The sequence below is a fragment of the Pyricularia pennisetigena genome, assembly GCF_004337985.1.
Source record: "Pyricularia pennisetigena strain Br36 chromosome Unknown Pyricularia_pennisetigena_Br36_Scf_12, whole genome shotgun sequence".
Classification (NCBI taxonomy): domain Eukaryota; kingdom Fungi; phylum Ascomycota; class Sordariomycetes; order Magnaporthales; family Pyriculariaceae; genus Pyricularia; species Pyricularia pennisetigena.
In genome coordinates this window covers 172659-200644 of record NW_021940924.1, presented here as the reverse complement: position 1 = coordinate 200644, position 27986 = coordinate 172659, and the positions used below count along the sequence as shown (strand labels likewise).

At 49.5% G+C, this 27986-nt stretch overlaps 3 protein-coding genes across 3 annotated transcripts; all 3 read left to right on the top strand.

The window, feature by feature from the left end:
• Positions 1-881: 881 nt before the first annotated feature.
• PpBr36_10948 (uncharacterized protein) lies at positions 882-1805 on the top strand (the record flags this gene model as incomplete). Its single annotated transcript, XM_029898055.1, has 2 exons — positions 882-1428; positions 1483-1805. 2 exons carry the CDS (start codon positions 882-884, stop codon positions 1803-1805), a joined length of 870 nt encoding a protein of 289 aa, XP_029743633.1.
• Positions 1806-14547: 12742 nt separating this feature from the next.
• On the top strand, positions 14548-15927 carry PpBr36_10947 (uncharacterized protein; the record flags this gene model as incomplete). The annotated part of the gene is made up of 1 exon (XM_029898054.1): positions 14548-15927. Exon 1 carries the CDS (start codon positions 15295-15297, stop codon positions 15925-15927), a length of 633 nt encoding a protein of 210 aa, XP_029743630.1. The 5' UTR covers positions 14548-15294.
• A 53-nt stretch (positions 15928-15980) lies between these two features.
• Positions 15981-20237, top strand: PpBr36_10946 (uncharacterized protein; the record flags this gene model as incomplete). The annotated part of the gene is made up of 4 exons (XM_029898053.1): positions 15981-16533; positions 16624-17172; positions 18604-19386; positions 19858-20237. Exons 1-4 carry the CDS (start codon positions 16347-16349, stop codon positions 20235-20237), a joined length of 1899 nt encoding a protein of 632 aa, XP_029743629.1. The 5' UTR covers positions 15981-16346.
• Between the last annotated feature and the right edge of the window lie 7749 nt (positions 20238-27986).

Sequence of the window (27986 nt, the reverse complement as noted above, 5' to 3'; positions counted from 1 at the left end):
GTCCTCGCATGGGTGACCTGAGTACCCAAGTGGGCCGTGCCTCGACCTGGACCTAGCCTGGCCAGGATAGCGCACTAACCCCCTTGACGTACATTAATATCAGCAGTTGTCGGAGGTAGAGGAGGTAGAGGCGTACTGTAGCGCTTATATGTAGCAGGCTTGGTGTCGATCTAGGCTTATATATATATATATATATATATATATATATATATATCGACAAAAATTTCCCATATTTCTTCGCGCTTGCCAGGGCAAATTGGGACGGCGTTAGATTTGTCAAATAATAGGGGGGCGTTAGGGAGTGGCGTGCCTGGGCGACTGCCAACCGTGACTAGCTCCACCTCGCGTGACTAGGTGCCTGGGTTCGTTGTTATATATTCACTTAGGCGCGTGCGCGCGATTGGCACTGCGTGCCTTTCTTCTTTCTTCAAACTTAGCTTTAGATCTTTGAATAGAATCGCCCCTATATTGCAGCCTTGTCTCTTTGGGATCGCTTTCGTGACAATATCAATCCGAGTGGGATAAATTAGATGAAATAATGCTGCAGGGAACTTTTTTTCCCTTGGTATCCTACTCGGTATAAAATTAGTAAAAAACGTATCAATGGCCATATAAACGTCATTTCATGCCGAAAAATCAATTTATGACAATGCAAACTACGAGTGAAATTAGGCGCTAACTTTGAAAAACTTTAATTAAAAGGCGAAGTCGGGAACCCACCTTAACGAATCGATCACTCCTAGCCTTATATATAACAACTCGTCAGTGATATTCTGCGGGTGATTTTTGGGTACTCCAAGCTCGCCGTCTCTCCTCACCTGGCTTTCTGTTGTTCCTTATTATACAACCTAGGCTTTACCCTTTATCTTTTTTTGTTCAATATGCGTTGCTTTTTCACTTTTATGTGGCTGTTAGCCACTACATCCCTTGCTTTCCCTACTGGCGATAAAAGCTATGTCTTTAGGTGTGGCGCCACGGGCGCCTTTAGGCCTTTACAACAAAATACAAAAAGTTATTATACCAAAATCAATCTTCCTCCGTCGTCGTATAAACGTTCAATAACTCCAACCATAACTGGACATCATTTCACCAAGGAAGAATATACCTGGCTTCAGGAAAGGTCACTTGCCGACGTTAGTTTTGCTGGTCTTAATGAAGCGACCAGCGCATTAAAAGACCTGTTTGGGAAGAACGGTATCCCCTGGGTTATTTCCGGTGGCTGGGCTTTAGTCCTTTACGGAGAACCTGAGCGAACTACGCCTGATATTGACATTATAGTTCAAACTACAATGTCCAACCTTAAAAAGCTTTTGGAAGCCGATGGACGGTTCCTTATTCCTGCAGAAAATTGGTGGCCAGACAAGTCACATTTGCAAGTTTTTTTCAAAGCCCAAAACAAATATATAGATGTGGATATGATTATAGCCGGTAAGTCCTAAGCTACCAATTATCATATAAAACGGACTTTAACATTATTTCCAGGCCAGAAAAACTCGGTTCAAGAAGTCGCTAGTATTTCCAGATATCTTCCAACGACGTACAATGATGGACAGCTTTCTGCGCCTGTGATACGACCTGGCCCTCTTTTTGTCTCGAAGCTTCTGGGCCTGGCTTGGCCGAAGCGGCGCAAGACCAGTCAGGATGTTAAAGATATTACCTACTTGGTGAATAATTACTACAACGAGTTAACTAACGTGGCATTGGAGATCCCTTTACCGCGACGGCTACAGGTGACAAATTATCTTACTTTATTACGGTCGAGCTCGGCTGAAAAAGTTGAAAGGCTGTTTAACATAAGGGATTAAAAGTGTTAAAATGTTGGAATAGAGAGGAACGCGTTCAATTTATCAATTTAATTGATGATTTACGTGTGGTGTTCCACGTAACCCACGTATAATTCTTAGGGTTTTGATTCGCGTTTTTATTTATTTTAAGCTATTTGCTATTTGATTTGTCGTTTGAGAAAATAAAGTAGAAAAAATGATACTCGGGAAATTAAAAGCGTAAAAAGAAAAAAAAATATTTTCAATGGGGGCGGTTTAATAAAGTGGTGAAAAATTAAATTTGAAAATAAAACAAATAAAACGAAACAAATAAAACGAAACAAATAAAACGAAACAAATAAAACGAAACAAATAAAACGAAACAAATAAAACGAAACAAATAAAACAAAGCAAATAAAATAAAGTAAATAAAACGAAACAAATAAAACGAAACAAATAAAACGAAACAAATAAAACAAAGCAAATAAAATAAAGTAAATAAAGTGAAATAAAAAAATAAATAAAATGCTACTTATCACGACCGAGGTCGGTTTATAGCGATCGAGGTTGCTGCTGTTGTTCTCGATCGTAATAAAATTGATAAAATGTGTGACATTTGGACCATGAGATCACCAGACCCTAACCCTGACCCCTGACCAACGACCCACCAGGGTGATACCTTCATCTACGTCGCGTCAAACTCAGAACTTTGTTTGTTTCCTCTCTTCTCCTCAAAGTAGAATCTTCGTCGATAGGCGCCAATAAACTAGCTTCCGTGCTATGCTTACCCTGGCCGTGACAACTTACACCAATACATGGCTCTCCTACCCAATCAATCTGCCTGCACGGGTATGTTGGTGTGCATCAACTAGCCCACCGTTATTTTGCAAAGGTGGCCCGCGCGTAGTTTCAGTGCTCAGCCTGGACCCCGGCTGCTCAGGGGACTAAGCATTCCATATACCTTACCAGCCACATGGTTCTCCAACCAATTAAATCGGTCGAAGAAAAAACGCTCGTTTTACTATGAGGACAAATTGTCGAGTTTAGCAGTATATAGAGGTTACGCCTCAGTATACGCACTGTGCGCGCACAGTAAAAGCAAAAAGCAGTACTGTTCAAATATTGTGCACTTTATAAATTCGAATAAAAATATAAATTAAAAATCGAATAAAAATCGGGAATGTATATTATAAATGTGAGGATCAGGCCCCCAGACCTACCCTCAGAATCACGACTCGGCTCCACGCCGAGCCAGGGATCGGACAAGGGTCCACTAACTCCGGATTTAAGCGCGTCTTTTGAGCGCGTCGTCGATTGTAATTTCTCTCTTCTCTTCAGTTTAGAATTTTCGTCGATAGCGCCTAATATATTGAGGTTCTCCAATATATGCCTGGCCGTGACAGCCTCCACAATATTGCCTTTGTCGACTGGTTCATTCCTTTCAACTTTTTCAACAACCGCGGGCGCGAATATATTCATTTCGAACAATGGTCCTATTTTGAGACTGGTAAAGGGAACTTGGAAGCAGTCGATGCCTCCGATAATGGGGAACCCAACGAGGCGGGAGGCGTATATTTCCAGCTGCATTTTGGCAAAAGCGCGAAACTGAGGCTCCGTTAAGCCGGCGTGGAGGCTCGACCGGACCGATGCCGCCGTGAGATCTAGGGACGAAAATTTCGTCCGCGCGGTATGGTCCCCTTAGTCCTTGGGAATTACGGTTTGAGCGGGAAACAAAGTTTGTATAAATATGGTGAGGTTGGAAATAAATATACCGGGCTTGGGCAGTCGAGCTGTTAACGACGGAAGGCGGTCGCGGATGTTGAGAATAATGGATATATTAACAATGCGGCGAAATTTGGGAGGCAAAGCTTTTGCCGCCGCTTTGGTGAAAAATGCAATTATGGTATCGCTTTCGCTAACAAACGGCCGCCCCGATTCGCGGTCGGGAACGAGATCGCCGGGGATGAATGCGTCATGTGCGCGTTTTTTGCCGTTCTTTACAGGTCCGCCTGACCCGGCGTTGCCCTGCTCGTCTGCCGCCTCCAAAATTGACAATGACTCCTGCCGAATTTTGTTTATTACGCGTTTCGGCACCCATATATTGCGCAACTCCTGCTTTTCGGCGAACAGCGCGCGTATAATGAGCATTACGGAACTCTCAATGAAACAATATACTGAAAACCAACTGCTTTCTGCCATTAACGACCAAGCATCCTCCACATTCATGGGTCAGACCCACCTTTGTTAGCGATTCACACCCAAACACACCAATAAGCTTAACAGCTGAAGAATTTTCGCCCTCCGGGCGCCGGTCGTCATGGCCTCACCAGAGGTCTCAAACCGCCGCGCGCGCCCGCAGAGCACGCCGCAGGCTTTTCCGCAGGGCCAGGCCGAGTCGGAACACGTATCTCTCGACACGCGCACCGCTAACGCGCCTGAGCCGGCCGGCCGCGGAAGGTACTCCAGCCTCCCGGCCCTGGCCATCAAAACACTGCAACAGGAGCTGGAAAACGTGGAAACAGTCGGCAGCTGGCTCGAAGAGGTTTTTGCAGCCAAGCTCGAAAGCTTACAGGCCCCGGAGGACGCCGCGCTTAGGAGAATTGTTCTCGAACTTGACGATGTGATCAGCGGCTGGTTCCTCAGTCGCACCCTCCCTGAAAAAGAGCGTTCGCGCTCTCCGTCGCGTTCGCCGACCAGTTCCAGCGAAAGGCGCAGCATCTTAATTACAAGGACGGGCACGGCGTCGTCGGCCTCTAAAGGCAAAGGCACGCCCATTAACAAATCGGTCACATGGGCCGAGCGAGCCGCCACGCCACCAGCGGCGGCCCCAATGCGAATTTTAACCCCGGCCACGCGCTCGTACCCGATACGTACGACGCCCGGCAATGCACCTGACAGCTCCACAGCTCCCTCCCAATCGGGCCGGGACCGCCCCCAAGCCCCGAAACGTTTGACAGAACAGCCGGCCAACCGCATCCTGATCCGCGTAAATGACAAATTGCGGATGGTGACGAGGGAGCCATACGCGGTAACCACCAAATTGGCCGAATTGGTCTCGGTGCCACACAGTGAAATCCCAAACGCCAAACGTACCCCCACGGGCTGGGGTGTTACGGTGGCCTCTGAGGAAACACGGCAAAAACTCCTCAACCCCAACGCAGTTAAGGCCATTATGGACGCATTGGACGCGCGGGAAGTCACTGTCCCGACAACCTGGCACACATACGCCGTCTCTGGAGTGCCCCGAACGCTTAATTGCCTGGACGGAAGAAAGGACGTACATGATGTAATCCAGGAGGAGATTACCGTGGCAGCAGGCCAGCAGCCAGTCAACTGGCACATTTCCAGGCATGGATACGACCCGCATACGGCTGAGGGCACGTGGATAGTGTCTTTCCTTCAACCCGTAAAGCCTTTTCAGCTTTTTGGGGTGTCGGGGCGTGCGCGGAAGGTTGAAAAGTCACGCAAAATTACACACCACCACGATGGCTGCCAGGGATATTGCGAAATACGTCGCTGCGTACGGCAAGCGCGTTGCGGCATATGTGGTGAAGCAAAACATGCGACAGAGGAAGAGCCGTGCAAGGCAGCCCCCAAATGCGTTAACTGCCACGGCCATTTCCCATCCGGACATGAGAACTGCCCTGCCCGACCTTTGGTGGTAAATGGGAAGCTTGAACGACCTTCACAGCGTAAACTAAAGGGGATCCGCAGAATCGGACGTGCCAACCGTGCCGCGATTATCAACGACCGGGCTGAGGCGGCCCGCCGAAAGCCAGCACCTGCAATCCCGGTCCTAAGCACCTCATCGCAGCATTCGCAAACCTCGAGCTCCCGATCGAGCATTTCAAACAAAAGAGCGCGGCCATGCGAGGCGGCAGGGGCGGACATCCGCAACTTCCTGCAGGCTGAACAGGAACGCGTGCAAGACGAAATCGTTTGGGCAGCCGAAATAGAGGAGGACGCAGCGGCTGCCGAACCTTGAGAAACAGGAGCTCGCCCTAGAGACCCGCTCTCTCTACCTTTACCCGAAGAAGACCTGGAGACCGGTCAGCAACAAAAGGCGCTGGAAATGGTCCGCCAAGCCCGGCAAGCTCAGGAACTGGCCCGCAACAACGGACTCGGAGCGCAAATAGAGCAACAGAGGCAGGCTAACAAGAAACGGCGACCGGTCGACTTTACGGTGGGAGATGCGGTTTACGTTAGCAAAAAGGGTTTTTCCACAGAAGCTCCTACGACCAAGTTGGACTCGCAAAATGCAGGACCATGGACGATTCTCGAGGAAAAGGGCCACAGCTTCGTTCTCGACACCCCTGCCTGGTATAAAGGTAGTAAGCTGTTCCACGCCAGCCGACTGCGCAAGGCAGCAACGGATCCATTACCTCAGCAGTATCAAAAGCCGGAACCACCGGTCGAAATTAACGGAGAACCGGAGTGGGAGGTGGAGCAAGTGTTGGCCTCGCGACTATTCGGACGAAAGAAGACGTTGCAATATCAGGTATCGTGGGTCGGACTCGACCCTGATGAGACATGGTATGAGGCCCGCGACTTGAAAAATTCACCAGTACTGCTGGATACCTTTCACAGGGAGTACCCGGACGCAGCAGGACCTCCGGTAAATTTGCAACAGTGGATCAGGAGCGCAGCAGAGGATGTTTTTGCGGAGGACGGACCCGAGGACAATGTTGCCGAGCACGATGCGAAAAAGACACGAGAGCGGAGGAAGGCCCCGAGGAGACACACGTGACAAACTCAAGACTCTGACCGCCTACGTCGATCAGGCCTTAGAGGGGGGTAATGTGAGGATCAGGCCCCTAGACCTACCCTCAGAATCACGACTCGGCTCCACACCGAGCCAGGGATCGGACAAGGATCCACTACCTCCGGATTTAAGCGCGTCTCTTGAGCGCGTCGTCGATTGTAATTTCTCTCTTCTCTTCAGTTTAGAATTTTCGTCGATAGCGCCTAATACACTGAGGTTCTCCAATGTATGCCTGGCCGTGACAGCAAACGAATACGTTAAAATAACCGTTCCCGGCTTTTTTTAAACAATCCTATTATTTTCCTATAATAATGGAAAAAATTTTTATTATACGTAAACAGTAATTTGTTATTAATAATTATTATTGTCACGAAAGCGATCCCAAAGAGACAAGGCTGCAATATAGGGGCGATTCTATTCGAAAATCTAAAGCTAAGTGTAAAGGAAGAAGAAAGGCACGCAATGCCAATCGCGTACACGCGCCTAAGCGAACAAACAACAAACGAACCCTGGCGTTTTGTCACGTGAGGTGGAGCTAGTCACGGTTGGCAGTCGCCCAGGCACGCCACTCCGTAACAATCCGGATCCAAATATTACGTTCGTTGGGCTAAAGGAGATATAACGGGTTTAAACCCGGGCGGAAACAAATTAAACAAACATGGACGGATATTATAAAATTCACAATTCCTCAAATAAAAATGGTTTTGTTATTACAGTTGTTTAAATTTTCAATATAACGAAACGTTTTGTGGCTTTAACGTTTGGATTTTTATATTAAAGATTGTAATTGAGGGGTGTTTTAACTCATTCCAACAATGTTTGGATTTCGTATTTTTCCATTACGCTTTTATAATAATAATAAAAAACGAATAAACTAACTTAAAGAAATAATTCAACCCATATTTTTGGATTTTGGAATTATACGGAAGGAATGGAGAAATTGGCACAGCTGAAAGCGAGAAAAAGTACAAACGTTAAAATCAAAAGCAAATTGTATAACTAATAATTCGTTGAAAATAGCTGATTTATTATATCGATCAATCCACGTAATGTTTTGGCACCAGGATTGTCTCGGGTGGCCTAACAGTAGGGTGGCTGACTTGCAACAATTTTAATACCCGAATTTCAACCCAAGTTGAGATTTTGAAAAATCCTAAAAATCAATTGACGCCACAATCGGATATTCCTCATCATCCGGGCCCTTTTTTTCTGCGCCCATACGGCATATTCCAATTTTTTCGACAGGAATATTATCCATCCATATGTAGTCCTTATATTTTTTAACAATATCCACAGCATTAATACCTTTGCTGGGAGTTTTTCTGGCATTAATAATAGTTGCGTGCAAAGATAAGCCAAAACCATCTTTGCTTATAAGATCGGCGTTTTCAAAAATGTCCCTGATTTGGTGGCAGAGAGCTTCGAAATTGTAATTGCGGCATGTTGGATGTGCGAAAAGAATGTCTGCGTGGCGAATATCGGTGGTTTGGAAAGTGCCTAGGCCCTGCAACGATATCTTCGGTCGGCTTTTGGGCAAAAGAGGCTTAATACTATTAAGCACTTTCACTGCTTTACTGAGGCGCTCATCTCCAAGCAAGGTCATTACTCCTAAGGTAATGTGAATCGTACTAAGGGGACGCACTGCGGTTTCTGGGATTTTGAAAGAGCTGAGACTAGCGACATCTGTTTTAAAAGCGTTTAAACTTCTCATCAACTGAGGCTGCGAAGTGGTTGTAACGAGCGGAATACAAAGAAAGTGGGTAGGCTTCATTTTGCGTTAAATTTGCCTTTAATTTCTTTTGAAAAAGAATTTAACAAAGCGACTTTAACTGTAGTTGATTTTGTGTAAATGTTAACGGGTAATTGGTTGGATATGGGTTCCAAAATAATGTAAAGTCGCATGTGGACGAGAACTTCTGTATTGAGAGATCGCAACTAGTTACTGGAAGTAACCGGACCTTTTATATATGGGGTTGTTTGTATTTTGAATTGTGAACGATTTTATTAATAGATTAGTATTAATAGATTTTTACAAGCGGTTTATTTATAACTATCTTTTGCATTAATAAATATAAAGTACTGATTAAAATTTTGTTATAATGCGCCAAGGGTCCGTAAATCCTTTCTTTATTTCTATTCAACTTAATATAAATTAAATTAGTAAAAGATTTAATGTTTTATAAACCAAGGCTAAATACAGTTGCTATTAATATTTACAGCTTGGAATTACCAAGCCCTGGCCCCTGTTTAACAAGCGACTACAAAGGCGAGATTTGTACTCCGGTTGCGTTAAATTTAAAAGTTTCGTTTCCTTCCTCTCGTTTTGTCAATTTAGCATCTTCGTCCATAATTGCTGACATTTTAATTATTTCCCGCATTATACCTACCCTAGCTGCAGAAAAGCGATTTGAACCTTTCGTTTATTTCGCATTGTAAGATTTTTATTAATCTTTTTCTACCCTGCTATTACGGCCAATAAAACAAGTCTTCTCTGTCACGAAAGCGATCCCAAGCAGATAAGGCTGCAATATAGGGGCGATTCTATTCGAAAATCTAAAGCTAAATGTAAAGGAAGAAGAAAGGCACGCAATGCCAATCGCGTACACGCGCCTAAGCGAACAAATAACAAATTCACCCTGGCGCCTTATTACGTGAGGTGGAACTAATTACGGTTGGCAGTCGCCCAAGCACGCCACTCCGTAACAAATATCATGCAACTTTTATTTATAATATAATAAATAATATAAATAGTGAGCGTGATATAAATTAAATATTGTCAAAAGGGCTTTACCCTGATAACGTATTTTGGGTCCAAAATTTATAAAATTAAAGGTTTTATAATAAAATTATCCAAGGTGCGTTTTCGTTATATATATTGTGGCCGTTACCTGCATGTGGTTTATCCTGGTTAATAGTTTAGCCAGGGCACCACCGGCTCCAATTCTCAAAGGTTAGCCCCGCAATAATTATTTATGTAATTGTTTTTTTGTTATTGGACAACAATTTCCAAAAAAAAACGCATAATTAAGAAAATCCGTTATTTAATTAAAACCAGCAGCAGCAAATATAACGTGGTTCGAATCGCCGGGCATCCCTATTGGTTGTCACGGCCAGGCGTACATTGGAGAACCTCAGTGTATTAGGCGCTATCGACGAAAATTCTAAACTGAAGAGAAGAGAGAAATCACGATTGACGGCGTGCTGGAGAGACGCGTTTAAATCCGAGGTCAGTGGATCCCTTTGTCCGATCCCTGGCTCAGCGTGGCTGGTAGAGCCGAGTCGTGATTCTGAGGGTAGGTCTGGGGGCCTGATCCTCACATTACCCCCTTTAAGGCCTGATCGACGTAGGCGGTCAGAGTCTTGAATCTGTTACGTGTGTCTCCTCGGGGCCTTCCGCCGCTCTCGTGTCTTTTTCACATCATGCTCGGCAACATTGTCCTCGGGTCCGTCCTCCGCAAAAACATCCTCTGCTGCGCTCCTGATCCATTGTTGCAAATTTACCGGAGGTCCTGCTGCGTCCGGGTACTCCCTGTGAAAGGTATCCAGCAGTACTGGTGAATTTTTCAAGTCGCGGGCCTCATACCATGTCTCATCAGGGTCGAGTCCGACCCACGATACCTGATATTGCAACGTCTTCTTTCGTCCGAATAGTCGCGAGGCCAACACTTGCTCCACCTCCCACTCCGGTTCTCCGTTAATTTCGACCGGTGGTTCCGGCTTTTGATACTGCTGAGGTAATGGATCCGTTGCTGCCTTGCGCAGTCGGCTGGCGTGGAACAGCTTACTACCTTTATACCAGGCAGGGGTGTCGAGAACGAAGCTGTGGCCCTTTTCCTCGAGAATCGTCCATGGTCCTGCATTTTGCGAGTCCAACTTGGTCGTAGGAGCTTCTGTGGAAAAACCCTTTTTGCTAACGTAAACCGCATCTCCCACCGTAAAGTCGACCGGTCGCCGTTTCTTGTTAGCCTGCCTCTGTTGCTCTATTTGCGCTCCGAGTCCGTTGTTGCGGGCCAGTTCCTGAGCTTGCCGGGCTTGGCGGACCATTTCCAGCGCCTTTTGTTGCTGACCGGTCTCCAGGTCTTCTTCGGGTAAAGGTAGAGAGAGCGGGTCTCTAGGGCGAGCTCCTGTTTCTGCTTCGATCGGTGCCATGCCAATAGAGGCGTGAACGGACGAGTTGTGGCCGAAGTCGAAAGCGGGGATATGCCGTCGCCAATTCGTTTGGTATTTGTCTACATAAAAGCGCATTTTCTGATCCAATTCAGCGTTGGTAATTTCGACGCTGCCCTGACGTTGAGGGTGGCGGGCGCTTCCATGTTTATGCTTTGTTCCTGTCAACTCGTTTAGAGTGTTTAGGAACTCGGATATAAACGGTCCGGCGTTGTCGGAAAGCCATAAGTCGGGGACGCCTTTCCAACGGTACACGGTCTGATAATACCGCATGGCCAAGGTCTCCGCGGTGTCCGTCTTTTTTCCCGGTAGGGTGGCCAAAAGTTTGGTCAATCGGCAGATGAAGACCCAGACGTAATTATAGCCTTCTTTATCCTTGGGCATATCTTTGCCGTCTACCATTACGTGCTGCCAACACCGTCTAGGGATCTCCAGTGGGTGCAACAGCCCAGGCGTCTTGTCATGTCGTACCTTGTTGCGTTGACATTCGCGACAATTCTTAATGTAGCGTTTGACGTCTCGATTTCGGTCGGGCCACCAATAGTCCTTTTTCAGGCGGCTGAGGGTTTTATTCTGGCCTCCATGGCCGAAGATCTTGGGCTCATGAGCTTCGCGGATGAGAGCCGTTCTTAAGAAGATTTTGCCATCCTGGGTAGTCTCGGGTACCGTTAACAAATTGTCGTGGTGACCTAGGTTCTGTTTCAGGTTTTCTTCCAGGATAAGGGCCACCAGGTCAGCTCCCTGCGGTGCGGAGGGTTCCAAGTTGCTAATGGTTGGAAGAGGTTCGCCGGGTCGGGAGTCGATCTTTTCTGGAGGGATTAGTGCAATGGTGCGGTCTAACACAGCTCGGGCCTTGACCGTAGGGTTGTCGATGGTTTTGCGCGAAAGGGCATCGGCTGCCACATTATCCTTGCCGGGACGGTATTTAAAGGTGATGTCGAAGTTGGCCAGGTAGTCAGCCCATCGTATCTGGCGAGCGGACAAAAGTTTCTTGGTCGACCAATAAATTAGGGCCTGGTGATCGGTGAAAACACAGAACTTGGTACCCAACAGGGCTGGTTCGAAGTCCTTTAGCGTATTAATCACAGCTAATAGCTCCTGGTCCTGAATCGGATAGTTTTGTTCAGCAGGGGACATGGTTTTGGACGAATAGCCGATTGGCTTCCAGCTGCCATCGTCCTGTTGCTGCCACACGACACCGGCGGTGGCCCTGCCACTGGCGTCGGTGTCCATCCTGACAGGCATACCGGGTTTGAAGAAACTCATCACGGGGGCGGTGACCACCAGTTGTTTCAGCGCTTCAAAGGCAGATTTCTGCTCGGGGCCTCTTTCGAACGGGACTCCCTTTTTCAATAATCGGGTCAGAGGTTCTGCTTGTTCGCTGGCGTGATGGCAGAACGTCCGAACGAAATTGCATAAGCCTAGGAAGGATCGTACTGCGGAAACGGAGGTGACGTCGTCCCATTGCCAGCTGGTGATGGCTTCGACCTTTTTGGGGTCGATGCGGATACCTTTACCGATCTTTAGAAATAAACCCAGGTACTCGATTTCGAAAACGCCGAAACTTGACTTTTTAATATCGCCTTGGAGTCCGGCTTTGTGCAACCTGTAAATAACCTCCTCGGTTTGCTCAAAATGGACTTGCTCCGATTTATCCTCGGTATAAATCAACACGTCGTTGGGATTTCACTGTGTGGCACCGAGACCAATTCGGCCAGTTTGATCGTTACCGCGTATGGCTCCCTCGTCACCATCCGCAATTTGTCATTTACGCGGATCAGGATGCGGTTGGCCGGCTGTTCTGTCAAACGTTTCGGGGCTTGGGGGCGGTCCCGGCCCGATTGGGAGGGAGCTGTGGAGCTGTCAGGTGCATTGCCGGGCGTCGTACGTATCGGGTACGAGCGCGTGGCCGGGGTTAAAATTTGCGTTGGGGCCGCCGCTGGTGGCGTGGCGGCTCGCTCGGCCCATGTGACCGATTTGTTAGTGGGCGTGCCTTTGCCTTTAGAGGCCGACGACGCCGTGCCCGTCCTTGTAAATAAAATGCTGCGCCTTTCGCTGGAACTGGTCGGCGAACGCGACGGGGAGCGCGAACGCTCTTTTTCAGGGAGGGTGCGACTGAGGAACCAGCCGCTGATCACATCGTCAAGTTCGAGAACAATTCTCCTAAGCGCGGCGTCCTCCGGGGCCTGTAAACTTTCGAGCTTGGCTGCAAAAACCTTTTCGAGCCAGCTGCCGACTGTTTCCACGTTTTCCAGCTCCTGTTGCAGTGTTTTGATGGCCAGGGCCGGGAGGCTGGAGTACCTTCCGCGGCCGGCCGGCTCAGGCGCGTTAGCGGTGCGCGTATCGAAAGACACGTGTTCCGACTCGGCCTGGCCCTGCGGAAAAGCCTGCGGCGTGCTCTGCGGGCGCGCGCGGCGGTTTGAGACCTCTGGTGAGGCCATGACGACCGGCGCCCGGAGGGCGAAAATTCTTCAGCTGTTAAGCTTATTGGTGTGTTTGGGTGTGAATCGCTAACAAAGGTGGGTCTGACCCATGAATGTGGAGGATGCTTGGGAGGGGAGTAGTGCGCAGCCGGCGACTAAACGACGTTGCGGCAACTGCGGTAAACCTGGACATAATGCACGCACCTGTCAGGAGGATGCAGAAATGTCTGATGTACATATATCCGATTGCATTGAGGTAAATTGAACAACGCTGGCGTTGCAATTGAAATTGGAAGTAGTATTGTGCAGGAAAAGTGTCCGGGGTCCTGATATGTCCGGGGTCCTGATGAACCACGTTAATTTTCGTCAAATTTATATTAATATAAATATTTGTCACAATTATTCAAAGCCTACTATATATAGTATAGTAAGTTAATGCGTATTATTTATGTTAATTCAACTCTTCTAAATATAAATCAAAAAATCTACTCAGTAATGCGGTTTACGTATAGTTAATGAAATTTAATATGCAATTTTTATGTACCTATTATTGGCTGGAGATGGAAGCCAGAAATGGCGCAATTCGAACTGTGTAGCCCTGCATTATCTCCACCCCTTTTTGGTTTCCAAACTCCCCGCGGTCCAAAAACAGTCGTTTGTGATAGTTGACCGCCAAGAGTGCCTTTTATAGCATGTATGGCTAAGCTTGGCAATAAGGAAGAAGCAGATATTTAGAAAGCCATCAGGTCTACCTAAGACGTGCACGTACTGTACGTGATGGCATCGCGATATGTTTCAACTCAATCACTTGTGTCTCTTCGCCTTGGTTGCGGGCTAGCTACAGTCACGATCATTCCTAAAACGTCAATCTACTTCCGAGGCCTGTCGCGCCAACTGTTATCGGCACGTTTTAACAGCACAGCATAAGCCCAGCAATGCAGGCGGCCAAAATACGCCAATTTCGAAATAAATCAATAACTAGTCCGATTTTCCTCGTTTCAGGTTACTGGTTACTCGTGGGCTGTTCGTGGTGGCCCCCATTTAGACAGGGGTCTCAAAAATCTGGATCGCCTTATCAATTCCCATTGTTACGGAGTGGCGTGCCTGGGCGACTGCCAACCGTGACTAGCTCCACCTCACGTGACAAGGCGCCAGGGTTCGTTTGTTATTTGTTCGCTTAGGCGCGTGTACGCGATTGGCACTGCGTGCCTTTCTTCTTCCTTTACACTTAGCTTTAAATCTTCGAATAAAATCGCCCCTATATTGCAGCCTTGTCTTTTTGGGATCGCTTTCGTGACATTATTTAAAATTTAACCAATCAGCTACCGGGAACGGTATAATAATATTCACGATACCGAAGAAAAAAACACGAACGCCTGTAAGGCACGATACCGAAAAAGAAACACGAACGCCTACAAGGCACGATACCGAAATGACCAAAAACGACGCCGAACGACAGCCGACCGCCCAGTTGGGAAGGCAAAAGGTCGAATTTGACCACGGTCGCCCCGAGACAGGTCCTCCCCGCGCAAAACGCCAGCGTTAGCAGCCTACGGTACGAACACGGGCCCAGCGTCGCCCGTCGACCCGGGAACGCGTGGGAAATATTGTGACGGTTAGGGGGGAGGACGAGACCACCGATTCCCGAAAAGACACCGACGAACCCGTTCGGTTAGATAATTGGGACCAGCGAGTTTTACCATTAATAAATATTAATGGACCGACACGCAAAACCAACGAAGTTCCTTTTTCCGAGGAAAAACACCAGATGATAGTAAACGAATTGGAAGATCGCATTGCCCATATGCAGGACCAAATCGATTTACTAACCAACACCAAATAAAAAAACGAGGCCACCATTTCGCGCCTGCTCCGCGAAGCCCGTTCCCGACGAGAAATTACCGCGATTACTATTGGTACCGGTTCCGGTGGTTCGCACCACAAATCCCGCGTAAAAGATCCTCCCACATTCTCAAATAACCCCGACAAAAACGAGGTTATTTTCGAGGTTTGGCACCGCCGGATCGAAAACAAATTGTTGCTTAACGGAGCGCATTATCCCACCGATGCAGATAAACGCGCCTACGTCGAGTCCCGTCTCGGAGGTGATGCCGCCGACACCTTGCTCCCTTACCTTAACGATACCCACCCCGATCAAATCACCACGTACGACGGTATAATGGGCCATTTGCGCGAGGAATATAAGGATACCAAACTCGAGGATATAGCGCGGGACGAATTGGATAAGCTGATTATGTCGACGAAGGACAAGTTTATGATTTTCAAAAACAAATTCGTCAAACTGGCAGGTCAGAGCGGCCTTCCGAAGCGAAACTGGAAGCGGGAATTGCACCGCCGCCTGCCTACCAATTTGCGAATCGCAATGGTTATATACCACCAGGATACCAACGTCTTTTTTGACGCCTACGTCCGTACGGCCGATGGCATCTCCTATAACCTCACCAAAACCTACGCCTCGCGGACCGAAGATAAAAATAAAACCAAGACCACCTCGACCAAAAAAACCACAGGAGGGTCTGCTATTTTACGTGCTGGAGGACCAGCCCGGACCACCGGAGGCGCTGTTAAAAAGGGACAGAAGGGCAAACTGAGTGTGGAGGAGATGCGTGGACTTATCCGGACAGGCAAATGTTTCCAATGCCGTAAACCGGGCCACATTAGCAGGAACTGCCCCAACGGAGACACCGGTCGCCCCACCATTTCCGAGGACCGAATTAACCAAATTATTGCAAATTACCATGGAAAGGATACCGATATATTTGGAGAAAACGTCGTTATGTCGGAAAACTGATTGCCCTGGGGAAATTGGACTCCCTCCCAGGGAAGGTGTGGCCAACCACCGAGATGTGCGAATTGAGAGAAAGAATCGCTGCAAAGCAAAGGCTGCTGGAAGAGCCGATACCCTACGATTTCTTACGTAGATATCTAGGCGGCGACCCCATACTTATAACGGCCAGCATTTCCCTAAATGGATTCAATTATAATATTCGTGCTTTGATTAACACCGGAGCAAATGGGTACGTTTTTATCAACAAACAACTTGCTCGGCGACTGTATATAACGTTAAAAACCCCTAAAATTGTCGGCTTCCACCCCCAAAAGGTTGGAGGCTACGACGGAAAAACCTCGCAACAGATCGATACTGTTGCATTGGCCATTCTTGTAATATAGGGCCGGAGGTTCCGCGAAACGCCGATACTGGTATTGGATATGCCACAAAAGATGATCGTGGGACGACTTTTTTTGGCGGAGCACGGAATATTTATTAATTGTCGTCACCGACGGCTCCAATTTCCGGAAAGCCTACCCTCATTGGCGGTATATTATCGAAATATCGACATAACCCAATTACCAGATCCGGGGTCTGTAAACCCCATACATCAGTCGGACGCGGATCGTCGAAATGCTGCCCTGGAAAAGAAAGATCAATCGGCCTCCCGACAACGAATAATATAGCGACGAATCCAAACCTTGGAAAAAATAACAGAACGCCCTCCGTCGATACCTCGGAGGGCAAAACTGCTGGCCAGGTCGGGACAGGCCTGGGAGATCCCCACGCCCCGGGAAGCTTACGCCGATCCGAATTTACAGGAGATGCAACGGGAATTTTACGAATTGCCGAGGCCAAAGGTTAAAATGACAAGCCTGAATCATACCCAAAGGAAAGAGACCAAAGAGGCCGAAGGTTCCTCTCGTATACAAAAGGATGCCAAAGGAAAATATATATTGAAGAGAAACGCGGTGGGTTGGTACAAAGACCGACAGACAAATGTCGCCATAATAGGCGCTATGCAACTTATGCGTTTGGTGCAGGAGGATTCAGCCCTTTACTGCACCTCGATAAACGAAATCGACGATGTCCTGCGGCAGAAAAATACCGAGAGGCTGCTCCCTAATGACGACGGAAACCTGCGGGCGATATTGTTAAAAAAAGTTCCAGAACATTACCACGACCTGTTAGACGTGTTTAGCAAAGTGGAATCCGATCAGGTCCCGCCTTTTCGACCGGGATCGGACCATAATATACAATTCGAAGGTGACCCCAAAACATTGGGATATAGTCCACTTTACAAGATGACGGAGGAAAAGTTGGAAACTTGCAGGAAATATCTCCAAAAGAACCTCCAGAAAGGTTTTATAGAACCAGGATCGACCCCGTGGGCCGCCCCCATCCTGTTCGCACGAAAAGGCGATGGAGGACTCCGGTTTTGCGTCGATTATCGAAAATTGAACGCCCTTACCAAAAAAGACGTCTGTCCTTTACCGTTAATCGAGGAAACACTGGCCCGGATCTCCAAGGCTCGATTCTTTACCAAAATCGACATTAGGCAAGCTTTCCACCGGATCCGCATAAACCCGGAACATCGAAATTACACAACCTTTAGGACCCGATACGGGACCTTCCGGTGTAATATATTACCTTTTGGTCTTACTAACGGGCCGGCCACGTTCCAGAAGTTTATCAACGAGATCCTGATGGAGTATTTGGACGATTTCTGTTCCGCTTATATGGACGACATTCTGATTTGGAGCGAGACTGAGGAGGAACACCAGACTCACGTCCGGCAAATCCTGGAAAGGCTCAAAAAGGCTGGACTCCAGGCTAACATTAAAAAGTGCGAGTTCCACGTCACAAAGACACGATTCCTGGGCTTTATTATAGGCACCAAGGGCGTCGCTGTCGACCCAGATAAGGTAGCCGCCGTGAAGCAGTGGGCACCACCCACTACCGTGAAAAGAGTGCAGTTCTTCCTAGGGTTTTGCAATTTTTACAGAAAGTTTGTCCCAGAGTACAGCCGGGTAGCCAAACCGCTAACGAATTTGACGAAAAAAGCGGTGCCTTTTCAATGGGACGAACATTGCCGCGTCGCTTTCAATACCCTGAAAAAGGCGTTAACTTCCGCACCCGTCCTTGCCTATTACTAAACGGATTACGAAACAAGGGTAAAAACTGATGCGTCCGGAGGAGTGGTGGCCGGAGCGTTGCTGCAGCAAAACCCAAACACCCAAAAATGGCATCCGATCGCATTCTTTTCCGAAACTATGCAGCAGGCGGAACTCAACTACCCCATCCACGACAAGGAATTGCTAGCAGTCGTTAGGGCGCTGAAAACCTGGAGACCAGAGCTAATGGGCACCAAAAAGAAATTTGTGGCGATTATTGATCATAAAGCCTTGGAATACTTTTCGACGAAACGGTTGCTCAACTCCCGGCAAGCGGCCTGGGCCGACTTCTTTTCCCAATATAATTTTAAAATCACTTATTGCCCTGGAAGCGAGAACGTGCTGGCAGATGCTTTGACCCGCAAGGCAAAGGATGTACAAAATCAAAAAGAACGTCGGGAAGCAGAACGCTATATGGCTATTTTCCGTCCTGTCGACAGTGCTGGCGACGACCTTTATGTGGTCAACCCCTTTTTATATTGGTAAATTGTTGCCGATGGCGGTTTCGGAGTGCTATTGGCAGCGATCGAACCAATTGGCGCAGCTGGACAACTGCTGTTCGCTGAAAAAATGCTTAGGGCCAACGAGCATTCACCATTGCTAAAACAGTACCGAATTAAGGCCCGTAACCCCGAAAAGAAACATTGGACGTTGTTATACAATAGATACGTACTGTACCGAGGGAGATTGGTGATCCCAGGCGACGGGGAATGGCCCGCCAAAGTGATTCGTGAAGTTCATGGGACTATTGCTACGGCCCACCCTGGCCGTAATAAAACCCGCCGTTTGGTGGCACAGCAGTTTTGGTGGCCAGGCATGAGCGGGATGGTGGACCGCTATATCGCCAATTGCTCCTGTCGATCAGCCAAAGTTCCGAAAAATAAGACCCCTGGGTTTTTACAACCCTTACCCGTGCCGGATCGACAATGGAGCACCATCGTCGTAAATTTTAAATCAATGCCCAAGTCGAAGTCGGGAAACGATAACCTGTTTGTAATAATCGATGCGCTGACGAAACGGTCGTGGGCCGTTCCATACATAAGGACGGCTACCGCAAAGGATATAGCCATAATGTACTACGAGGGTCCTTACCGCATTTATGGTTTACCCACGAAAGTTGTTTCCGACAGAGGTCCGCAGTTCGTATCAGATTTGATCGACGAAATGTCCAAAATCTTGCAGATTAAGTGGAAACTTTCGACGGCCGGGCATTCCCAAACAGCAGGGCAAATAGAGATTATGAACGCCTACATCGACCAAAGGTTGCGCCCTTATATTAACCATTTCCAAGACGATTGGGACAAACGTATGCCCGCAATCGATTTGGTGCAGGCAACGTTACCCCATAACTTTCTCGGAGGATTTTCACCTTTCGAAATTGGAAACGGCTACCCGGCCCATATGCATTTCGATTGGACGCAAAGGACCGAACTAAAGGGACTGCCTACCCGTAAACGATTTACAAAAACCGAAACTCAAACAATTACCAAAAAGCTGGAAAGCTACGTGGAGGCGGCACGCACCCACCTCCAAATGGCGCAATAACAAATGTGCGACCAAGCCAACAAACACCGCCGGGAACCCGATTTCGGAATAGGAAGCGCCGTCTACATTATTAAAAAGCATTGGGTGACGGACCGTCCTAGCGATAAATTAGACTACCCGTTGACCAGATGTAGTTATGTAATTAAGGAGAAGCGGGGGCATTCCTACCATTTGGAATTGCCAAACTCTTGGAAGGGAAGCCGCGTATTTTATGCCGACCGTCTTCGGCTAGACCCACGTAACCCATTGGACGGACAAACCGCAGAAAGGCCCGAAGGCGAGGTAATCGACGCGTCAGAAGATACCAACGAAAAGGAGTGGGAAATCGAACGGGTAATTTCCTCGCGGGTGCTACGAGGTATGTTTCAGTACCAAATCCAGTGGAGAGGCTGGGACCCCGACCCGGAGTTCTACGACGCGGAAGGATTTAAGAACGCGGTTGTGCAATTGCGACAATACCATAACGCCTACCCCGACAAGGCCGGCCCTCCCATGCGCCTAGAGGCCTGGGAAAAGGCAGCCCTCGAGGATCGGTTCGACCCGCCCGACGAGTACGACAACGCCCCGGCTACGGGGAACAGCACAGCCCGCAGATTGCGACGTCGCCGGTGAAAACAGAACAAGACACGGCAAAAGTCCTAACCGCTCGCGGGGCGGACGGGGGGTAATGTTACGGAGTGGCGTGCCTGGGCGACTGCCAACCGTGACTAGCTCCACCTCACGTGACAAGGCGCCAGGGTTCGTTTGTTATTTGCTCGCTTAGGCGCGTGTACGCGATTGGCACTGCGTGCCTTTCTTCTTCTTTACACTTAGCTTTAGATTTTCGAATAGAATCGCCCCTATATTGCAGCCTTGTCTCTTTGGGATCGCTTTCGTGACAGGCGCACCAAGTTACGCTTTTATCAGCAGAGGTCCGCAGCCTTCGGAAGGCCAACGAAGCGCTTAGTAAGCGACGGAGGGCCAAAAAACACGTATTTGCGAAGGAGGGTCATTTACTATACAGGAGGTTCAAAATTTGTTACAGTTAAAGAATGCGGATAGTCCGGTACAGGAGGAAGAAGATACATATGGGGAGGGGAAAAGTGCGCGACCGGTGACTAAACGACGGTGTGGCAATTGCGGCAATACAGGACATAATGCGCGCATGTGTTAGGAGGATGCAGAAATGTCTGATATATCTATTTCCGATTGTATTGAGGTAAAATAAATAATGCTGGCGTTGCAATTGAAGTTGGGAGTTGGACCGACCGAAAAAGTGGCCCGGGTCCTGATATGGCCGGGGTCCTGATAAACCACGTTAGCATTTTAGCATTGCAGGATAAATAGCGCACTACCAGCTGCTTTAGCTTTTCCGGCACCATTTTTGTATAGCAGAATCGCAATAGTTTTACGATTCCGTTAAGTTTGTGTTGGGATAAGTTATATTTTACGAAAGCGTGGTGATGTTTGTTGAAAGAAAAATCCATTAGTCGCGTGATGGATAGATATATTTCCATAATCTGTTGGCCGATTCCCAATATTGCGTGTCCCATCCTCAACGTATATGGATATATTTATAGGCTAGGATGTTACGATCAAAGCTTCGATGACGGTCTTTGGGGAGAGTAGAAAGTGGACCAAAGACATGTTTTGGTTCTCGAAAACGATATTGTATTCTCAAAAACCAACATTTTCTACCTGCCTATTCCGGTAGGTTTCAGCGCCTGATAAGCAGTTTATCCGCCTGTGTGACGAGAGACTTGTCGAAGGTATCCTTGGCTTCAGGCTGCCGAACGTCGGCTGAATCTCTGTTGAGCTTTTGCTAATGATAAACCGATGAGCATTTTGTGCAAAGATCCTTGACGAGGCCCTGATCGATGGGCAGGCTAGCTCATAGGAAAAAGAGAAAGAAAAAAGGTAATTAATAACAACAAATAGCAAACCCGTACGCACGCGATGGTACTGTAAGGACCCTGTAAATTGCCGCCCATTCTGTCAGAACAAAGTCCCTTCGGTAACATGCTTGCTGAAATGTAAAAACCACCCGGAGGCGGGTGGTATAACAAGCACCCGAGTATTTTGCAGTGCCGATTGCAGAATTTGCCTTGAGCAAAAAGGCGAAATGGATGCAGCAAAATGTGGTAAGTACGAAGTACAGCCATGTATTTATGCCCGACTGACAGAGAAATGACATGTGATGTGTCCCAAGTGTGCTGAAAGGTGGTTTTGCAACGAGTCGAAAGAGAATTGCCCGGTTTGCCGCCAGCCCCCTGGAGAGCTGATTAGGCTGCAGGAGAAGCGCTGGGCGGGTAAACTGATTTTGGAGAGACGGCAGGAGATAGAATCTCAGTTGACTGGCTGTTGCGGTCGTTTTTAGCATTGACAACTTAAATTCAAGGACGAGCTTATTGTCATGGGCCTCAAGGCATATGTCTCCGATGCTGTCAAAGACCAGTTGGAGTTTTATATAGCCGGCTCAAGGTTGTACGCATGCTCGTGGTAGAACAATCAATAAAAGCTTTTAACTTGTGCTGGTTTGTTTGAATGGCAGGGAGTAAAATTCTCAAAAGCCAGGTTAACGTTGGGTACCCCCTGATGGGCACCCCCCCTGATGGGCACCCCTTTTACACCAAAAGTCACTGTTTTGGAAACGTCATAACAAATCGAATAAAAATCGTATCAATACCGCTTCAAAGCTGTATTTAGGATATTAGTAGTCAAGCCTATACCGAAAAGGGCTTTTAAGTATGTATAATATACGTCAGGAGTTTAGCGGTTGAATACGGCTTTACATTTTCCCATACAAATTGTATAGTAACGAAAAATGGTAATAATTACCGCAATTTCCCGTTTTAGTAGCTAAGATTGGAGATACTATTAGATTATTAACTACCCAATCGACTGTATGTACAAGTACCGTTTATTTACTATTTTTCGCTACGCTATACGTAATATTTATCTAACCACTAACGTGGATGTACATCATGTCGCGCAGGACACCAAGTCGCGCACTTTTCCTGCACCACACCAACTTTGACTTTTTTTACAACGCCAACATTGCTTATTTAACTTCAATACAACCGGAACTATATACATCAGACATTTTTTCATCCTCCTGACAGGTGCGCGAATTATGTCCGGTGTTACCACAGTTACCACAGCGCCGTTTGGTCGCAGGTTGCGCACTACTTCCCTCCCCATTTTCACCTTCGTTGTCCAACAACGGACTATCCGCGTTTTTCAAATGCAACAAGCTTTGGATCTCTTGTACAGTAGATGACCCTCCTTCACGGACACGTGTTCTTTTGGCCCTGCGCCTCTTGCTAAGCGCTTCGTTCGCCTTCCGAAGGCTGCGGTTCTCTGTTTCAAGAAGTGTAGTTCGATGAGCAATTGACTTTAATCCTTTTGCCAATTGCTTTACTGCTTTAAAAATCGGTGTTGGCGAACTTCCTTGATGACCGTTAATTCGATTTTTAACAAGCGTAGATTGGCAAACGGCTTCTGTCGGATTGTGTGGCGTTTGGGAAACCCAGAAATCGATGTTGGGAAAAGCAGGTTCTTTAGGTGACGGAGTCCGTAGTTTAACATCCAGTTTAGATATAACCGTTTCCGGGCTATAGGGGATAAGTCCGGTCCCTCGAAAACCCCCAGCTATATTTTCTTTTGTTACGGATCTCTTATAAACCGTTGTAAATGCCAAAAAGAACTCGACTTTGCCGATGTTGGTGATGTGGGCCCGGATGAAGTTGTTGATTTTTTGTCCGTACGCCCGTTTTAGCACACTAAATACTCCGACGTCAAGCATCCTCCACATTCATGGGTCAGACCCACCTTTGTTAGCGATTCACACCCAAACACACCAATAAGCTTAACAGCTGAAGAATTTTCGCCCTCCGGGCGCCGGTCGTCATGGCCTCACCAGAGGTCTCAAACCGCCGCGCGCGCCCGCAGAGCACGCCGCAGGCTTTTCCGCAGGGCCAGGCCGAGTCGGAACACGTATCTCTCGACACGCGCACCGCTAACGCGCCTGAGCCGGCCGGCCGCGGAAGGTACTCCAGCCTCCCGGCCCTGGCCATCAAAACACTGCAACAGGAGCTGGAAAACGTGGAAACAGTCGGCAGCTGGCTCGAAGAGGTTTTTGCAGCCAAGCTCGAAAGCTTACAGGCCCCGGAGGACGCCGCGCTTAGGAGAATTGTTCTCGAACTTGACGATGTGATCAGCGGCTGGTTCCTCAGTCGCACCCTCCCTGAAAAAGAGCGTTCGCGCTCTCCGTCGCGTTCGCCGACCAGTTCCAGCGAAAGGCGCAGCATCTTAATTACAAGGACGGGCACGGCGTCGTCGGCCTCTAAAGGCAAAGGCACGCCCATTAACAAATCGGTCACATGGGCCGAGCGAGCCGCCACGCCACCAGCGGCGGCCCCAATGCGAATTTTAACCCCGGCCACGCGCTCGTACCCGATACGTACGACGCCCGGCAATGCACCTGACAGCTCCACAGCTCCCTCCCAATCGGGCCGGGACCGCCCCCAAGCCCCGAAACGTTTGACAGAACAGCCGGCCAACCGCATCCTGATCCGCGTAAATGACAAATTGCGGATGGTGACGAGGGAGCCATACGCGGTAACCACCAAATTGGCCGAATTGGTCTCGGTGCCACACAGTGAAATCCCAAACGCCAAACGTACCCCCACGGGCTGGGGTGTTACGGTGGCCTCTGAGGAAACACGGCAAAAACTCCTCAACCCCAACGCAGTTAAGGCCATTATGGACGCATTGGACGCGCGGGAAGTCACTGTCCCGACAACCTGGCACACATACGCCGTCTCTGGAGTGCCCCGAACGCTTAATTGCCTGGACGGAAGAAAGGACGTACATGATGTAATCCAGGAGGAGATTACCGTGGCAGCAGGCCAGCAGCCAGTCAACTGGCACATTTCCAGGCATGGATACGACCCGCATACGGCTGAGGGCACGTGGATAGTGTCTTTCCTTCAACCCGTAAAGCCTTTTCAGCTTTTTGGGGTGTCGGGGCGTGCGCGGAAGGTTGAAAAGTCACGCAAAATTACACACCACCACGATGGCTGCCAGGGATATTGCGAAATACGTCGCTGCGTACGGCAAGCGCGTTGCGGCATATGTGGTGAAGCAAAACATGCGACAGAGGAAGAGCCGTGCAAGGCAGCCCCCAAATGCGTTAACTGCCACGGCCATTTCCCATCCGGACATGAGAACTGCCCTGCCCGACCTTTGGTGGTAAATGGGAAGCTTGAACGACCTTCACAGCGTAAACTAAAGGGGATCCGCAGAATCGGACGTGCCAACCGTGCCGCGATTATCAACGACCGGGCTGAGGCGGCCCGCCGAAAGCCAGCACCTGCAATCCCGGTCCTAAGCACCTCATCGCAGCATTCGCAAACCTCGAGCTCCCGATCGAGCATTTCAAACAAAAGAGCGCGGCCATGCGAGGCGGCAGGGGCGGACATCCGCAACTTCCTGCAGGCTGAACAGGAACGCGTGCAAGACGAAATCGTTTGGGCAGCCGAAATAGAGGAGGACGCAGCGGCTGCCGAACCTTGCCCCGCTGATGTGATAGACTTGGAAGCAACCCATCGATTGATATGACGAAATATTCGCTCGGCAACATGCAGCGGGAACGCCTCGACGTAGTTTGGGCCAACGTAGGCAAAAGGATGGGTGTGCATCTGAGCCTGTTGGAGTTATGCCACCAGAGAGAAGTGGACCTGGTTAACGTCCAAGAGCCATGGTGCGGGCTAAAGACGACTACACAAACGCACCCGGGCTATGATGTCTTTGCGCCAGTGGACGAATGGCACGCGAGCACTTACGAAGCCATGACTGGGCTCCGGCCCCGGGTGCTCACCTACGTCAAGAAGGGGGCAGCCCTAGGGGCCGCACAACGACGGTTACCGCAGGGCCAAAATACGCGGGACGTACTTTGGCTCGAAATTAACGGAATATTGTTTATTAACGTATATAGGGCTCCGGGTACTGAGGCCGCGCTGGAAATGGTATGCAATACCGTGCCAAATGGACCCACGGTGATAGGCGGCGATTTTAACGCAGCGGCTGCTGCATACCAGCCAGGCCGCACAGACGCACGCGGAGGGGATCAACTGACGGCATGGGCGCAAGCCCAGGGCATGCATTTTACAGGAAATATCGGCGTGCCCACCCACCGCGACGGGGGTTTACTGGATATGGTTTTTTCCAACCTCCCCAGCACGGTAACTGTGGTTGACAGCAGTCTTTACACAGGCTCCGACCACGAATCTCTTTATACCACGCTGCGGACGCGCGGCGTCCCCCGTCCGGAGGCGGTCAACGTCTCAGTTAGGGACGACCGGCTACCAAAGTTCGCGGAGCTACTTGCTTTTGGCATGCAAGATATGCCGGACCCGGGATCCGCGGCCGATGGCTACGCATTGGACGCGTGGGTAGCTGAATTTACAACTTTATGGGAGCAAGTGACGTGGGTCGTGGGTACGCCGGCGGGAAAAAGGGGCAGCTCGGCTCCCTGGTGGACCGAAAACTGCCAACGGCTTTGGGCCGAATTTCAGCGGGTTAAGCGGAGCGCTGTAAATAGGGCAAACGCCTCTGCCGAGGAGAAAGCTTACACGAAAGGGGTGCGGGCCGCGAAGCGGGAGTACTGGAGGCACCGGATTGACCAACTGCGCGACGATAAGGATTTGTGGAACATGGTGGGCTGGCTGGGAGCCGGACCACGCCTCCGGTCCCCGCCGCTGGTTATTAACGGCGAGCAAGTGAGCGAGCCCTTAGCAAAAGCGGAGGCATTGCAACGGGAGGTGCTTGGCCGATTTTCGGCGGAGGATGACCTGCAGGGAGACCCCTTGGAGGCCTGGTCGCCGGACGAGGCTAAAATCCCTTGGGACACCCAGGGTAGTGCGGAAGAGGCGGAGCGCTCCTGCATTGGGGTTACGAGCACGTCCCCGGGCATCGACGGAATGACCGTCCGGCTACTCAAAGCCGGATGGGCTTCGTTGGCCGAGCCGGTGCGCAGGCTCTACCAACGTTGCCTGGAACTCGGACATTTCCCAACGCCTTGGAAGAAGGCCGAAGTCGCGATGCTACCGAAAACGGGGAAGAAAGACCGGAGCAGCGTTCGATCCTGGCGGCCTATAGCCCTCCTTTCCTGCATCGGAAAAGGCCTCGAGAGGCTCGTTGCACGCCGGATAGCTTGGGCCATACACGACAACGGGCTCCTTAGCTGCACCCACGGCGGTGCCCTACCCAAGCGATCGGCGACGGATCTGGTTTGTGCCCTCGCCCACGACATCGAGCAGGCTCTAGCTCGCGGGGAGGAAGTTACCCTTGTCGCATGCGACGTCCAAGGCGCCTTCGACGCCCTCCTCCATGGGCGATTGATACGGAAAATGCGGAGCCTCGGGTTTAGTAAAATGCTCCTTAGGTTCGTGATTAACTTTTTAAGCGGCCGCCAGGCCCGAGTCCGGCTGGAGGGTACGACCACGGGCTTTAGGCGGCTTGGGTGCGGCACCCCGCAAGGGTCTCCCCTTTCCCCGATCCTATATATGCTATATCTGGCGTACCTCGTCAAAAACGGTGCGAAGTGGCGGCTGGCATACGCAGACGACGTGCTTACATGGAAATCGTCACCCTCGTTGGAGGAGAACGTACGTTGGCTGGAAGATAAACTCCGGGATATGCACGAAATTGCGGCGGAAGAGAAGATCCATTTTGCAGCGGAAAAGACAGAGGTGATCCATATCACTAAGAAAAGGCACGGTCGCAACCCGGAAATCCGGATTAATGGTAGAACGGTTACCCCGGTCCAACTACCGGGCGGTCGACGCGGACAAAGCGCCTCCGGGGCCGAGCGCTACCCGGGCATGCGTTGGCTTGGTTTTTGGTTCAGCCGACGGCTAGACGGGCGCCGCCACGTGGCCGAAAGGGCTGCCAAAGCAATGGCGGTCGCTGCTCACCTCAAAGGCTTTGGGGCAGTAAGATACGGACCGCCTGCGGCTGCACTTCGCAAGGCAGCGGTGGCATGCGTGGGTTCCTCGGCCACCTACGCAGCCGAGGCATGGTACAACCCAGCGCACAAACAAAGAGGACTCCTCAAAGCACTGAACAAACCGCTGGTTTTAGCGGCACGGGCAATCCTCCCGGCGTATAAAACCACCCCCTCGTCCACTGTTCTCAGGGACGCAGGATTACCCTCGGCCCGCGTCGCGCTGGCCTACACCCGCCTGAAATACGGCGCCCGACTAAGGCTCGCGGACAAGGGGCACCCCCTTGTCAGCCGCCTGCGTGAAACACCTCGTGCCCGCAACTCGGGCCATTCGGCCACGACCCTGCAAACGGCTGCACAACTTCTCCCGCGGA